We start from the raw sequence: 17,481 nt of genomic DNA, 5'->3' as shown, positions 1-17,481 counted from the left end.
TGAAAATTCAGTTTAAACAGCAAAAAACCTAAGACTTGAAAAAGAACAATTTTCTAGCAATGATGCATTAAAACCCCCTTTTTTTTCTTACTTCTCTTTTGCACTGCCACTGGAATAGCACCTCTTCAGAAATAACATTGATACCCTTTATCTAGTTGTTTTATAGTCTTCATAACAGATCACTTGTATATAAAATTATTGATAGGTATATAGTTCTTATTAATGGCTGAAGAGATAGAAAAGGTAATAAAAACAGGAAAGGTCATGAGGTAGATAGTCCTTTATTTGTTTAACAACAAATGTGTTGTCAGAAGCATATCTAGAGAGGAATGTAGTGGCAACTCTGCATCAATTATAACCAATAGGATAATGTTAGAAGTAGCCCTTCAAATAAGGGATGTTTTGGATATACTTCTGTTTGTGTTTACAGGAGATCAGATTAATCTGTCCTAGAAATCTAACTCTTTCAGTAGCTATATATTTTGATAGCATTGACAGCAGAGCTTGTGAAGAAAAGTAATAAATTGGTTTGGACAGTTTTGGGGGTTTTTTGTTTGAGAAATCACACTGTAATTTCAGTCTGCGGAGTAAGATCAGTCAGCTGACCTGATAGAAACACACTCCAAAAATCAACAGTTTTCTGTTCAAATAGCTGGATTATCCATTTCTTCCTGTGTTTTACAGCACTTAGGTCCACTGAGAGATAGATATAGCTGGGGAGTGGAAAAAGCAAAGCAGGGCTGTCTCTTTTGCACCAGATTAGGAGTAAGATGAAGTGGTATGATTGGGATCAGAGTTCCTGCTCACTGACCTTTCTGAGTTCCTGGTCTAGCCGCTGAGACGCTCAAGTCTAACCACTCTGCACAGCTTTCCATATTCAGAGCCCAGACAGTGCAACAGAAATGGTATAAAGCTCTTTTTGCATGGCTCAGATATTTTTTTTGTTTAGGGTGAAATCAAGATTTCCATATATATAGAAATCTGAAAAAAAAAAAAAGAATCACTTTGGGGCTTGTATAACAACAATGTATAAATATCATGTGGGTAATTGAAAAATAATGACAGTCATAGGTACAGTGAAATGCTTTTCTGAATGGCAAAGGTGAAGTTGATTAAGTAGATGTAAATACAGATGCTTTCTTTTAAACACAAGGAAATACTCTTTGCAGTTCATCTCTTAAGTCTTCCAATGCCACTGTTCTGATAGCAAGTCTTCCACAGTAGTTTCCTCTTCTTGATCTCTGGTGAGACCATCAGCTAAGGAAAGCTTCCACCTAGAAAACTGTGCCACTCAGTTCCAGGTTTGCTTATGCTGCATTCTGGGAATTTCCTGGCACTTGACCTGTGCCATATATCTCCAGGTCATATGCTATACCTCCGTTAAGTAAAACAAGACATTGCCATTTTCCATAGCTCCGTATCACTGGCTTGGTAACTGTGCTATCAGTACAGTGGAAAAAGTAAATCCCTGTGACATCTCTTGTGCTGGCCACAGGCTTTTGAGAATGGGACTTTGCCTCTTATTGCCATGGAGGTGTTGTTCATATATTAGCACTTTTTTACACTTGTAATTCAAAAATTATAAAGTGTATGCTCTATTTTATTAGTGTTATGCTACAATACTAATACAAACCCGGGATTCCATTTAGAATAAAAATTAGTCTAGCTTGTAAAGTAATAGGCAGTTGGCAATGCTAATCTTTCATGGTGCTGTATGTAGAAGCCTCTAAAGCAACATGATGATCATTTGGCTTACTGTAGTCATGTTGAAATGTTCAGCTGGCGTGCTGCCTGCTCACAGGATGTTTTCCTCCTTTTACTAACTAGATGCCAAGCAGTGATTCATTTAAGCTGGCATCTTGAATTACCAGAAATATCAGCTCCTAAAGAAAGTCTATGCATTTTTAACAGCATTGGTGCTTTAATATAACAGTTTTCTTTGCTGTAGTAAAATATAATCTGTCAAAATAAATAAAAAAGTTAGTTTCCTGTGACATAGAAAATAAATAGTTTCCAGTACGAAACTTCTGGGATATCTACACATAGATAACTCCCTATGTCAAAATGCAAAATGCATGACAAATACAAAATGTTACTACAGTTACCAGCTGAACAAAATATGGTCCTAGGAAAGGAGAGAGGCAGTAGACTGCCATATCCCCAACTCTCTTTGAGTGTTATTTTGCCTTCCCTTCTGCCTCTTTTGTGTCCTTTGCTGTTTTTCTTTGAGAGGAAATAAGCATTTATGATTGGAGACGATTTCAGCAGAAATTGTAGAACTCCTAAATGAAGCCAGATATTTTTCTCATTGCTGAAATGTTGTGGAGTATGTACCGTTTAGCCATGGACTGCAGGTGTGGCTCCTTTGTCTCCCTGCGTCATCTCCAGTGTCAACTCATGGCAGCAGATTTCATTACTGTAGGAAACACAGAAGCTGCAAAACAGCTTTTTTGTAGACCAGTGGTTCTCAGCCTTACCTATGCAAGGCTACTTTCCTTCTAGACTGACCATTTCCTCTCTAGTTATATGGAAAGAGACAGGTTTTTTTGTGGTAGCCTGACCTCTTACAATATCTCCCACATTCAGAATCTTTACAGACAAATTGGTGCAAATTACGGACTTTTAAAAATCATTGTGAACCTAAAAATGCCAGCTCAAGATTTTGATGGCTATTTTCTATTACTGCTGTTTGAATCTTTACAGACAAATTGGTGCAAATTACGGACTTTTAAAAATCATTGTGAACCTAAAAATGCCAGCTCAAGATTTTGATGGCTATTTTCTATTACTGCTGTTTTGCCATAGTACCTGAGGGTCCTAGATAGGGACTGAGGTGTCACCAATCTAAGTATTTCACAATATGTGACAAAATTATTCCTGTTCCAAAGAGTTTTCAGTCTAAACAGAGTGCAAGAGACAGAACTTGAACATAAACTATTAGATGTCAAGTACAACAAAACAAGAAGACAATATTGGTTAGTATTAGTAAATTAAGCTTTTAAGATAAAAATTTAAAGGAGAATAAGGAGGTGGTTCTTCTTGTGTCTATGAGAGTTTCCTCCCAATTGCAGAGAATGAAACAGAGAACAAATATGCTTGTTGAGAAAAGCAATTCATGATGAAGGTGGGTCAAGCTCTCCAAACAGTTTTTAAGTCTTAGCTAGAGCTTAGGTAGGATCACTTAAGCTGTGGTTTACATCTCAAGTGGGTGGACGCCTGTTACAAGTCTTTTATTTTAACAGTATTATGTTAAAAATATCTGTTTAAGGTCTCTTTCAAAATTGATTTAGAGATAGTTTATTGGGATTTTTGATTTGTAGCTGAGAGAAAAGCAGAACAAATATCATAAGAAAAGAAGAGAAAGTAAGCTCTTTTAACAATAGTACTTTCAGAGAAACTTTCGCAGAAGATATTCTGAAGTCTGGTCAAAATGCACAAGATTTTTCAAAAAGCTGGGCAAATCCTGCAGTACTTGATACTTGGAGTATCAGCTGAAGAGACCTAGGTGTCTAAATCTGGATATGTAAAAACTTCACCTTAAAGTACAGAGCTTAAGTTAGTTCATAACATGTATTTATGAATTCATTCAATGTATTAATGTGAGCACACACACTCATGTATATGTGATAGTGGTTTGCAGGTTTTCATTGGTAAACATATTCCAATATTCATACAAACCTAGACTCTCATTCTCAATACTACCTACCATATCGTATTAATTCTGGAATTCTTAAAGATTGCCTTAAGCAATGGAGTGATATTTTGGACTGCTTTTTGGGTAAGAATTGCTATCCGTTGCAGTGTAAAGAGGAAAGACATCTTGCATTCCTCAGGAGACTCCAATTCTTTATTGCCATTCAGTACAAACCACTATTTTTTTTCAATGGGTGTATTATCCTTAAATGAAGTAGACATATGTAAACTGCAAGGTTTGTTTATTCAGTTGTCATCACTACGGATAATTCTCATGGTGCATATTGTTCTTTCATTTTTTAGGGTATCACATTTGACGAATTTAGATCATTTTTCCAATTCTTGAACAACCTAGAAGACTTTACAATTGCAATGCAAATGTATAATTTTGCAAGTCGTTCCATAGGTCAAGGTAAGTATTTATATTTTTATAAAAATCTGTTGATAAATACAAATATTAAAAATACAAAAATTTCTGTGATTCCTAGTTTGTAGTTTTAATGTCTCAGGTAAAAGGCTAAAAAGGCTAGGACTCCAGCTTTGAGAGGAGAAGGTGTTTTTATATTTTTTCGAGTGTTTAAATGTGAAAACTAAAGTTAAAAGTTTACTTGTATTTCATAATACGTTGTTCACAAAGTAGGATTAATGTATTTTGTTTTTTCTTCTGATGTTCTCTTTATGCAGATGAATTCAAACGTGCTGTGTATGTAGCCACGGGTGTGAAGCTTTCACCACATTTGGTGAACACAGTGTTCAAGATTTTTGACGTTGACAGAGATGACCAGTTGAGTTACAAAGAATTTATCGGCATTATGAAAGACAGACTCAATCGAGGGTTCAGGGTAAGGATTCTAGTTTTTATAGTTGTCGTAGTTGACTTTTTACTGCTAACCAATACTTACTTAAGCATCTATAGCACCAGTACATTGCAAACCAACAGTCCGTATGTTTAAAGACATATGTTTTATAGAAATCCTGAAGCAGTCTGTAAGGTAAATTCCTTCTTAAATTCTTGATTTGCTTATTAGAAAGCAAGAAAGAGGACATAATGTACCTTTATATTACTCAAATTGGAGATGAGAAATCCTCTGCATACTGTCACTTCTTCTGTATTGTGTGATTGGTAGATTGGCATTAAGAATTTTAACAAGGGTAGCAATTACGTCTGGGTTGTTTGCAGGGAAAAGAGAGTTTGTCTCTCTCAAACTCGGGCAGTTTAGTTAAAGGTCAACCATTGGCTCTTCTAAAACATTATTTAAAATACCCAGTGTTCATTCTGACTGTTGGAAAGGGTTGCAGCAGAAGATAGTTCTAATTTTCAAATAAAGAATTACTGAAGTGGTGCTGAACAATGCTATCTTCTAGTTCAAAGTTGCATTTTATAATTTAACCCTGTACATTAAATTACAAGAGGCTAGAGGGCAGGAAATTACTTGGAGAAAATTTTCATAGGGAACAAGCTTGTAAATCATGCTTTGCCTTGTAGGTGAATGTGTAGGCCTTGCTGCCCTCTTCCGGTTCTGGAGTAGTACAGGGAAATTTTATAGTAGCAGAAAAATTTTTAATTAGAGTAGATCAATAAAAGTCACATTTTTTTCTTCATGTGACAGATGTTAACATTTTTAACTAAATGTAAAATGGTGTTCTTACTGACAACCTAATATCTTAGACATAAACTGTATTATGGTTCCTAAATTCACATTTCAGTATGTTATTTCTGCAGTGCAATTTTAGCCATTTTTAGTTAGCTTCCTAAATATAATTTTAGAACTTGCTGTAAAGTGGTGTTGAGTCTAATAGTTTACTTGTTTTTATTGTAATATTATGATTGAATGTAAAATGTGGGTAACAACCACTGAATTTGTAACAAACTTATTTCCTTGTTGGTCTTCAATTCCTTTTATTATGGTGTGGGAATGATGATTGTTTCATAACCGTTTCAAGATGTTCAGCTATGTGTTTTAATTGTTTACTAATTGTAAGTGTGCAGTGTATGTTAATTTAATGAGAAAACAGTCTGCTTACTAAGTAATTCTTGTAAATGTATTATATGTTCCTATTTCACAAAATGCATGACAGAAATCACATACAATCCTTAAGAATATATATCATCCAGCACTATTCAGTCTTATGCATGTATCTTTCTTTTGCCTAGGCCACTATAAAATATTCCAGTGGACTGTAAAAGAGCTATAAAGAGTAGCCAAGGATGTTCAGAAGAATAGCACCGCCTTTCATAAATGATATGGCTAATTTTAATTAGATATATCTCCTGGATTGCATAGGAGATGATCATGATTTGGTCCTACAATTCAGTTATATTCAGACATGCCTACATGCAGACTTGTTAGATTATTCAGAAAAATCCATTTTCTTCACTGATCAGTAGTATTGCAAGACAATTACAGTACCAAACTTAGGAATTATGATTTCCAGTAAGTTTGTAAGTGTCACATAAACCTGATTTTTCCACGAGTCGGTAATAGTAAAAACTCCACAAAAATTTGCCTTTTCAGTTTAATAAACACCCCCCACCCATCCCAATCTTAGTTTAGAATGAAAAGAAGAAAACAGGTAAGAACCTTTTGCCCAGAACAAATTGGCGTCAAGTGTCATTAATTGCTTCCTATTGTTTCTGCTTAGTGTGGCCAGAACAAGTAAAAGTTTACCCTCTTGCTCCTACAATGTGGAGGGCTCAAATGTTGTCTTGTGCTAAATCAAAACTAACAAATCACTAACCTTTTCTTTGTTAATAACTGTGTTTCAAATCCATATTAAGATTTGGTCAGTTCCATTATACAGATAAAAGAACATTATAGCTTCTGCTTATGCAATATTTTGTGGCAACATGGAAATTTTTGCCATGAGAAATTTAAACCTGTTTATAAAGTGTAAATGCCTGATTTTAATGTTAACTATCCTACAGTTAACATCTGCCGAAATCAGTGTAGTCTCTGAGTATCACTCTAAAAACATCTAAAAATTAACAGTTTAAAATAGGCCTGTGATTTGAAGTATGATTTTACAATTAAATCTTATACTTAGTAATTCAACTTTTTCAAAAGTTGTTATACTAAAATGTTTGCCCAGAAGAATCTTGAAGGCTTCACATAACTTGATACGAGGACAGTGTATTTTAGAAAAAGGCATTTTGTAGTTACATAGTCTGACTAAAGCAAACATACTTAAGAGCTAAGCGTTACACAAGTCTGATGAAACTGGAGTTCTGAAAGGTCAGTCAGTACCTACCAACTTTGTCCTATTTAAAAGCTTAGCTATAAACTTATAAACTTGAGAAAGATCAGGTACTATCCCTTATAGGAACATAATAAATATTCATTTTAAGATCTATTTTAGGTACAGTTCTGGAAAAGTAAATGTCTTAAAGAGTTAATCAAATGAAATTTATGTATTTCAGGAATATAGTAGTATAATCCAGAACCTTTTTTTTGTTTTAGTAGTTTGAAACAAACTAGTATATTAAGCTGCCATCAAGTGGTCAGTCAAAGTATTGCCATAAACTTCTTAAAATTTGCAGACATGAAAAGCTTTATTTTTGTTTGCTGTTTGGTTTAAAATAGTTATTTCTTTTTTTAATTCAAAAATATATAAGAAGATTCCCTTTCCTTTATAAATTCCACTTTTAAACTGAAAGATTTGGAACTTAATGACTAAATGGTAAGCATTTTACCTAGCACAAAATATACTGTATCTTCTAGCTATTTGTCACTTAAAGCCATTTTTTTGTATTTTCATGATACCGTTGTCTTATGCTTACCTCTGGCTGCCTTCACATGTTGTCTGCATCTGCGCACTTCTCCATCTTCTGCTCCACAGGGCTACAAACCTATACAGAGGTATACTACTTTCAAATCCTGCGTGAGGAAGGAACTCTATAGCAGATAAAATGACGGTATGTGTTAGCCGCCCAGTCTGAGTGTGCTGGCATGCTTGCAGGAATGGCTGAATGTTAAACTGTCACTGCTTTGTTTCCCGTTCCAAAATTCAGGAATAGGTTATCTGACTGTAAGCAATGTAGTAGTTCAAAGCATCACATTGTGTTTTTGACTGAAGCAATAGAATTTTATTCTGGAGTTGGCAATGACTGACTTGTACTGTCACTGTTTTGTAAGCCAGCTGTGATTTTGTATTACGTTCGAAATAAGGAAAAGTATTCTTTTGTAGTTTCTGTTGCTGTTTTCTGTCTGTCCTGTGACCACTTTTCAAGTAATTTCTCAGGTGCCTATAGCAAATAAGGATATACCAATGAAGACTGTAGAGGCAGATTTTTTTTCCTGAGAGACTGTTAGTAACTGGATTCTACTTTGATTTATACAGTTACACTTTTGAAAACAGTAACGTGGCTTTGGCTCAATTAATGCTATACCAGCAATTTTCAAAAATCGGCGCTGTGCCCACACATGACCACCATGGCTGTATCTGCATATACACCACATGAATATTCAGGCCTACAATTAGATTGTATTGTGGGTTTCAGCGTAAAAACTGGGGGGGGGGGGGGGTGTATTCTGTAGCCATATTGTGAAACTGTTTGTCGCACGGTGGACACAGCAGAAATGTGTTAGTAGACATTTCTCTTCTTACATAAAGCAAGAGTTTGCTCCTTTGCAATTTAAAGTTTTGGTGCCAGCTCTTTTTTAATATCTATATTTATAGACTTTGCAGTAGTTACTACGAAGGCTGTTAACAGCTAATGTAGGTCCCAGATGCATTATTTTGCAGTGGGGAGGAACAAAGATACGTATGCCGTGACAAACACAGCCCCAAAGCCAGTGGTGTGGTGTGAGCGGACCCCGTGGAGTAGCCAGCATGTCTCATGCTTCTCAGCCAGGAGAGTTTGACTGTCATTCCTCCTCTGTTTTTAATTCTGAGGCACAATATTAAGCTGATATTTCTTGTCAAATAACCATATTCAGATGCCTCCATACATCAGCATATTGGCATCTGACCTTCTGAATCCTCTCCTTTCCTTTCATGTACCTCTCTGAGCACTTGTATGCCAGTGACCATGCTGGGCTGCTGGTTTAAATCTTTCTTCCCTAACCGTGAAACAGCATGGCAGGAAAGGAATATAGGTACACTAAGCAGAAGTTTCTTGGATCCTGTTTATTTGAGGTGATGGTTGGCTTCTAGCACCGTCAAAAATGTAAGTCTGTAAGGATGAGAGGTGAGGTCTGTTTACTCAGCCCACCAGCTCACCAGTCCCACTGATGTTTTTCTTTTGTAGACCCCTGTGCAAGATCGGTAAGGTAGAGGGATTATATCTTAACTATTGACCTGTTCCTGTGGCACAGCATGTCATATATTCTAAATTGTGTTCTTTTGGATCTTCACACCATTTGTTTTTTTTCCATGAAGTGTCCCAATTTTTGAACAGGCTGGTTCTTTGAAATTCAGGAGTAAAGATATCTTGGGGCACATCCAGGCTTACGCAGCTGATTTGTCCTCCTGGAAAGACGACAACAGTTCTGTTTGTTTGATCTGCATATGCTCTTCTCTTCTAAAATTTAGCATCCATAGGATTATTTCTTTATTATTTGATTAACTAATAACATTTTTTTTAATTCTACTTCCTCTTTATGAGTATAAACCACATACTGAAGCATGGTACTAATATGTGAGGAACAGAAAAAGGAAATTTGATCTTAACAAAGCATCTGGTTTCTCCACCTGATTAATGGGAAGTGTAAATGACTAATAAAATAGTTAAAACAACATTTTAGTAATCCAACTCACCAATCACATAAGAAGAAATTCATGCTTTAGATTAATTTTATGTAATTTAATCTCTTTGAAACTTCGGCTCTTCCTTTCTTCCTGTCGTGGTTTAACCTGGCAGGCAGCTAAAACAACCACACAGCTGTTCGTTCCCTCCCCAGTAGGATGGGGCAGAGGATTGAAAAGAAAAAGGTAAAACTTGTGGGTTGAGACAAAGACCATTTAGTAGGACAGAAAAGGAAGATAATTATTAATAATAATAATAACAGCAATAACAATAAATATACGGAACAAGGGATGCACAGCGCAATTGCTCACCACCCAAAGCTGATGCTTAGCTAGTTCTGAAGCTGCACCACGTCCTGGTCAACCCCCAGTTACATACTGAGCATGACGTCATATGGTATGGAATAGTCCTTTGGCCAGTTTGGGTCAGCTGTCCTAGCTGTGTCCCCTCCCAGCTTCTTGGGTGCCCCCCACTTTCTCTGACAGGGCAGTATGAGATGCTGAAAAGGCCTTGACTGCTTGGCAACAACTAAAACATCAGTGTGTTATCAACACTGTTCTCAGCATAAATCCAAACCGCAACACTATACCAGCTGCTAGGAAGAAAACTAACTACCCCAGCTGAAACCAGGACATTTCCTTTCCCATGTCTTTGTAAAAATCATTCTTTTAGAAGTACTTTGTCGTTTTGTCTCCACTAATTCTGCCATACCCTACATTGTAATTGCATGTTAAGTATTATTTAAACTGTGAACTTTTCAAGATAGGGAACAGTCTTTACAGGAAAACTGGCAAAATGTTACACAGTCACAATGCTTTCCTACTCATTTCAGTGAAGGGTATGTGCCCAACTGGAGTAAAATGCAGTGTGACACAAAAGAATCCAGTGTCTAATAACAAGGCAAATACAATTAGCTTGGTGACAAAAAGAGAGATGGTGGTAAAAACATCAAGTTTATTTACCTGGACACCTTGACAGAGATCTGAACTCAGGCAATAAATTGATTCATTAATCTGTTGAGATGGAGTAAACTGGGGAAAAAAAACCACAGTGGATATTTATAAAGGGAGATTTTTGTTCACTCTGTATAAAATCATTCTCAAGAAAAAAATTTAAAGTTGAATAATGATGTCTCCACTATGCACTGGGAGACAGTACAAAGGAACTAGGTTAGTTCTCAGTGCACGACCTGGCTACAGGCCGCCTCACTGACATAGTGTAGTGGTTGCTGGTTATTTACCCTGCTCTTCTTCCCACCTGGAGCTCCTGAATGCTGTAACAAGAATGCTTCTGGTACCTATAAGCTTGCTTGTGTACAACTCCATCAGGTATCTGTTGCCTGTGCATTGAAGAATACAGTGTAAACCTCGTATATATAAAATTCCCTCTTCCTTGCAGACATGTTAGTGAGCTACTGCTCTTCAGTTGAGCAACTGCTCCTTGTCTCTTGTGATGACGTATCCAGTTGTTAGCTATTTGGAGTTCCTTTTTGTGCAAAACATTACATAATTTGTAATATTTCATCAGATTTGTCAAGTTTGTTGCAAGTGTCAGTGAATGGAAACTTTTTAGCTAAAACACGTGATTTGGAGTTCGTTAGTGTGGAGGAGAACAGAACTAATTCTGTCTTTGCCGTACAGTGTGAAGATTTACATAATTCTAAAAATAATTATTTTCTATTTAGTTTACAAATTGAAAAGATAATAAAGACAGAATCATTGGAGATTTGAAATTGAGCAATTTCAATTGAGTAATTAAATTTCAGTCTGATGTACAAAGAAACACATAAATGTATGTGAAATGTAAAAATCTGCTGCAATTACATCCCAAAGTGCAACACAATTACTCTTAATTTTACTTTGTTCCAAATATAAATGTACAGATTATTGCGTGTGCTTTGATACACTTTCTGTGGTAAATGTAGAACCCTGATGAAAGAGATTAGGACACTTGGCCTACGTACCACAGATTATACCGTACTTTGAATCTGCATCCTGAAAAGGGATAAACAGCATGCTGTGCTGTACATTACGTATCTCTAAATTGCACTAATGCAATTTACTTCACAGTGTAAAAAATGTTATACCCTTATAATAAATAATGAAAAACTCTCCTTGGGGCAACAGCTGTATGAGCTCTATGTGGTCCAAACAGCTGGCAGTGTTCTTGGAGAGCTTGTCTTTCTGCGGAGCGCTCCCTGCAAGGCACGCAGCCTGACTCAGCATCGGCAGGTACTCCCTCGCGTATACTGTAGGGAGAACAGAAAAAAACATCTTGGTAGGGAACTGCCAAACAGAGCTGAGAGGAGAGCTCTACCTCGAATGCCATACAGAAGGGTTATCTAGGAAATTTCTAACAAAACCCTTTCAGAGTTATTTCCAAAGAAGGATGCTAGAGGCCAGCTTCAGGAGGGAGTCAAGTCCAGCTGAAAGTACTGGTCGCTAAACTATTTGTGTGCCTAGAACCTGTAATAGGTACTTAAGCTATAATTCCAGTTTTGTTCACATCTAAAGTATTGAAAATATTGTATGTCACAATTGTAAATCTAGAAAATAAGTTGTAAGTCACAGTAATTTCTTGAAAATCTTACAATATTTGCATTAAAAGAACTGTTTTCTAGATGTTCTAAATTTTGTGGGGCTTCTAAAGTTCTGATTCAAGTTTTTTAGGAAGTAATAGTTAATAGCTACAAACAGAGTCTTGGGACTGATTGGGGAAGGAAATTTCATTTTGAGAGACGTGAAAGACTCAAGCATGGATTCAGAACCTCATCACTAGTCATGTTTCAACAATAAATTGCTGTCTTCTATAAATACTTCATTCAGTCAAGCAACATTAAGATGTGCCATGTAGTTAATACTTTGAAAGCTTTTGATTTCCATACTTTCCCAATATACAGTAGTTGAATACAACTATTGTAAGAGATAGCTTTAAAAAAACCTGAAGGTGCTGCTGCTTGTTAGTTGAAGAAATTGTTGCTTACCTCTTCTCTAAAGCAAATAAAGTGAGAAGTGTGTGACAGGCACACCTGACTCATCTTACAAAAGTAACTGGAAATTACAGAACTCAGACTTTTGATCCTAAAACTGACTAGAACCTTAAAAACATATGTGGGTGCAGTGGGAGGAAAGCGTTCCAGTGAAATGTGAAAGCATTGCAGAGTATGTGGACAAAATGTTCTTTCCATGCATTTGGTACACTGAGAGTAGATACAACAACAATCCATACATTAGAAATAAGTAGATGAACAGTTAATGTACTTCACTGTTTCTTTTACTGCTTTTCATGAACATTTATCTGAACCTATTTCATAAAATAAAAAATAAACGCATATCTCAAAGCACTGGTTAATCAACTGAATGTGCTTTTCTTAAATAATGCAATGCATTTTGCAAGTAATGCATTTTTTTTATAAGTTTAACCATAAATCTCAAACTTAATTATGCATTCGTGTAAGTATTGTTTCTAATATTTCATTTAAAGTCTGGATTATGTATTGCTGTGGATTAGATTGTTTTCTGAATATTTACAACTTCTGCATAATGTTCTATGCTTTTTAATTATGCAAGATAAGTAATAAGAATAAATTAAATATAGGCTTCACCCTTTAATGGTTGGGTTTAATATACTGCAGTGTTGCAATATTTTTAACTTCTTCACTCGGTTCAACCAAAACAAGCTTCCAGCCTTGACACTCTAACCATTTACCTCCAGACATCAGACTTAATTCCTAAGATGGATTACAATTTAAAATTACTTGTAAATGCTTCTGACTTAATTACAATTTCTGTTCCTTAGCCTCTTTCCCCAGTTGATGTAATATTTAGCCCCTCTCCATCTTTCTGTGCTTACTATCAAAATGGGCTTGTGAAGTTAGGAATAGCGGAAGAAATAATGAGATCCAGTGATAACTGCAGACAGGGTAGAGTTTAGTGAATCTCCCAGGCCAGCCTTTGGATGATACTCCTCGCCATTCAGTGGGCACTTACCAATGTCAGTGAACTACAATGCAGTTCAGGATTAAGGTAACCTAGTATAAAGAAGCTTTCGTATCATCTACCTATTTTGTATTTGGCTTTTGCTAATGCCTCAGTTTCATGAACGTCAGTAATTTTCTATGCTTTTTATTTAGTGTTAGAGGTGAATTTTTTAGTACAGCATCGACATGAAGAAGTGAAACAAAACTAGAGAGCAAGACATACCCGAATAAAGAGGAAATCCTTTCTTACAGATTTTAATATACGTAGGCTATTGTTGAATGCTAACTGTGTGCTGTGAGGTGAGGATGCATTTTGAGTAGTTAACCTGTGTATGGATTTATAACCCTTATTTTACAGAAGTACTTCTGAGCCATGGAAGTATTTGATCTTTGATGATTTTAATAGTAAAACATGTATCTAGTGTATATGAATCTGAGTAAAATTTAACGTAGTATTAAGGAATTTAGTGAAGGATATCTTTGTCCAATTGTATGTTTTCACTTTTCACAGGAGACTCCAAAGTATGGTTGGAAAGAATATTACTCCTGTGTGATGACGGTAACCAGTGAACATCTCAGAGATCTATGGAAGCAATTTCGGAGACGAGATATGCTGAGATAAAGGATGAAAGAAGGATTATCTGCACTGGCTAGAACTGTTTATTCCTATGAATTCTTAATGAAGAACAAACTAACCCAGGTGAATTGTGAATCTTCCAGCTGCAGTAGAAAACACAGGACTTCTTTTCCACTTAATGTAGTGATCATCAACTCTTCCAATGACTTTTAAGGCTGTATTTTAGTTAAACGACAAACTATCACCTGATTGGCAGAAGTCTTTCTTTTTAAAGAATATATTTTGAACATTATTTTTTATTATTTTGAGATATGTTTGTCATTTAAAAGAAAACAAAAACAACTTTTACACCTGGGTAGGCAAAAGTTTTGGCAATGAAGAGAAACTGCCCCACATCAGCTTAGACTGTGAATTTGCTTTCAGAAGAGCACTATTAAAAATTCCTGCTAAATTGGGAATGAGAATACACGAAGTAGCGTAACAATTATATACAAGTTGAATGTACAAATTAAATTCTTAGAATCTAACAAAGCTGTTACTTTAAAAAGATAAAGCTGTTAAGTTTATAATGTGAATGATAGGTATTTACCTAGGAAAGGTACTGTACGGACTATAATGTTCAGATTCTCCAAGTCTTACTATTATGTTTATTAATTTATCCTTTTTAAAAAATAGTACAGATTTTAAGGTGTCTTACGAGCAGAATGTTGAAGAAAAGTCAAAATGTTCGTATTCACGTGAAGTAAGACACACTTTGTGATATTTATTATGAATTTTACTGCCATACATATAAATTTATTGATACATTTCTGGTAGAGTAAAACTTCATGTGTTTCTTGTGAGTAGTTCACTTTTATATGAAGTAAGATGTGGCACTGAGTAGAAATTATAGTTGTTCAATTTGCTACTCTGGAATGTGGTATCTGAAAAACAGTAAATAAGTTGTGTTTGTGTAAAACAAAAAGCAAAACAAAACATGAATGCATGCAGCAGTACAGAGCAACACTCACTAAGTGATATTATTTGAATATTACGCATCAAATATGAGACATAAATTAGGCCTTACAAAGGTAATGGAGACTGCAGGCAATCGGTAGCACCATGCCCTTTCATGCCCTGTAGGTTTCGATGTTACTGAAACAGTGGTAATAACACTGTTATATTTGGGTTTCATGTTCGCTAGAGGGTTTTTTTGCTATTCAGCAGCAGCGCTTTTTCTTACTCCCTTTCAGGATGATTGATAGGTAGTGTGAATTAAACCCAAACAAACACAAACACGTATTTCTTATATCCTTCTTGGAAAGGTTCACTGGACATTACTCTGTATGCCATTTAGGGACAATCTGTGCCTTGAAATATTTCTAGCTGAATACACACACAGTAAAACTAATGTCAATAAATTGTTATCGGAAAGGCAAATATTTGGTGGTGTCTGACAGTTAAAATGGAACCAAATTAATGGTTTTAAATCTTTTCTTACTCCAAATACCTGTAAGCAGACTTCTCAAAATAATATTTAGCGCACATGTTGCTCAAATACCATCTTACATCACATGTGAATAGAAAAGCTGTACAGCATCTGTGTAAGTACATCTGAGTTAAATCTTACTCTAAATTCAGTATTTTTAATCTCTGCTAAAAAAAGGAAGATTTTTTTAAGAAATTCCACTGTGGGAATCTTGGGAAAAAATGTGCTGGGTGTGGCTTTTATCTGAGAAAAAGCCAGTTCAGAAAGCTTTTGAAGGATGCTACTTTAGTTATTATTTCATGATAAATACTTACCGAATTTCCACCTTGGCACCCTTAAACTACCAACAAAAAGAAAAGTTAAATAAATTGGGACAAAGACACAACAGAACACGGATAAGCTGCAACCCCTGTCTGATCTTTTAGGGAATTACTTGTATTCAGTGTATCGTCTTGGTACGCAGAACTGTCTCACTGCTTCTTGTCAGCATATGCAAAACCCAGTTTGCTACTTCAGTGATGAAGGACAAAAAAATGGGAAGAAAGGGTAGGGAGTCAGTGAAGGGGTTCCCCTCCTTCCTTGGCATTCACTGCCGCCCACTCACAGTAATCCTCCCCGTGGAGGAAGCGGCAGCACCATCATCACTTTGCTCCTCCGCTGCCCTAGGCAATAGTGCACTTTGCTTTTATGGCTGGCTTGAGACAATTTTATCATTTTTCTATATATTTCCTAACTATAGTCACTTAATATAAACTAGAATGTGAAAGTGTCAGATTAGTTTTTAAGAGTATTTTTTCTTATATTTAATAATAAGTTATTTAATACAAATATGAATATATGCATATAATATTCTTGTTTATTTCAAAATAAATGCACTTGAAACTAATTTTTTCTGCAGTCTGTATCATTCAAATTCTTTTGTCATAAAAAAAGTCTTTCTGTGTAACACGAATGTACAAGTGTTTTGAATTGGAGCATCTCACCATCACAAAAAATACACTTTTTTGCTTTTTTCGGTCTTTTCTTTAGGTAGCTTTGCTTTTCTGCCACAGAATTCCATATAAAAGAGCTAGAAGTGCAAGGACAGACGGGTGAAAACAAAGCAGGGTAATGGGACATGCCATCTGCTACAGAGGCACCCCTCGGATAGCAGCAGTCACTGTGCTCAATAAAACCTTATTCAAAATCCATCAAATTCCTGGCAGCAGAGAACATTTGTGCGCTGCAACTAAATGATGTGATAGTTGCATAAATGAAGGCTTTTTTGTAAAACCAGCTCTTGTTCTCTTCTGTAAGTTAAGAAAACTGTAATAATAGAAGATGACGATCAGTGGATGCTTAGGAACTGCCCCCTGATGTCCGGACCAGCTGTAAATTGTGATAAACCAATAACTATTAAACTTGCAGCCTTGGGTAGCTTTGTGATGCCAACTTCCATCTGAGCTCTGATGAATTCCTAGCTCCCAGTAGAATATCCTGTACTGTAAGCTGCTCCTTGCTAATCTGATGTTTAAAATCACACTGGCAGTTTCCCTCCTTGCGCATTTTGACAGTAAGTCGATACAAATTACTTCCACTGCAAATGCATGTATTGTATGCCAGAGAAGAAAGTTATCAGCCTGAAAAAAAAGAAATACTATTTCACAGTGACTTACAGCATATTGTTGGTCATACTGCCTGGTTTTCTATAGTTGTTTGATCTCCTCTTTTCCACCTAAGCATCAGGATAAGATGCTTTGAAACAAAATGAGGAAAAAATGATAGAGGAAATTTTCACTTTGATTCAACATTGCATAATATTCTTCAGGTAATGATGTGTCTTGCTGTCTTGTCACACTGAGGACACTTTCAAGACAGTTTCTAGCAAAAGAACTCCAGACTAATACTTGCAGAAGGAAAAGAATCGGGCCAAAAGCTCACTATTCAAAAAATAAATCCCAAACAAAACTGCTTTGTAGCAATACCAAGTCTGTGCTCCCCTCAAAATCAAGAAAAAACTAGTTTCTAATATATGTGAG

At 35.8% G+C, this 17,481-nt stretch overlaps 1 protein-coding gene across 10 annotated transcripts in view; it reads left to right on the top strand.

The window, feature by feature from the left end:
• The window catches only part of MICU3 (mitochondrial calcium uptake family member 3), a 54,209-nt gene extending 39,377 nt beyond the window's left edge, over nucleotides 1–14,832 (top strand). For 6 of the 10 annotated variants that reach the window (XM_075752070.1, XM_075752065.1, XM_075752069.1 and 3 more), the window contains 3 exons: nucleotides 3,997–4,105; nucleotides 4,378–4,535; nucleotides 13,930–14,832. In XM_075752070.1, coding sequence (XP_075608185.1) covers nucleotides 3,997–4,105; nucleotides 4,378–4,535; nucleotides 13,930–14,040 — 378 coding nt within the window. In that variant the 3' untranslated portion in view covers nucleotides 14,041–14,832. Of the gene's footprint in view, nucleotides 1–3,996; nucleotides 4,106–4,377; nucleotides 4,536–7,530; nucleotides 7,607–13,929 lie in introns of all 10 variants that reach the window. The other 4 variants (XM_075752072.1, XM_075752068.1, XM_075752071.1 and 1 more) reach the window with 1 other exon arrangement.
• Nucleotides 14,833–17,481: the final 2,649 nt, after the last annotated feature.

This window comes from Balearica regulorum, chromosome 4 (assembly GCF_011004875.1).
Source record: "Balearica regulorum gibbericeps isolate bBalReg1 chromosome 4, bBalReg1.pri, whole genome shotgun sequence".
NCBI classification, from domain to species: domain Eukaryota; kingdom Metazoa; phylum Chordata; class Aves; order Gruiformes; family Gruidae; genus Balearica; species Balearica regulorum.
Note: the sequence above shows the minus strand (reverse complement) of the source record. Positions and strands in the feature narration are given on the sequence as shown.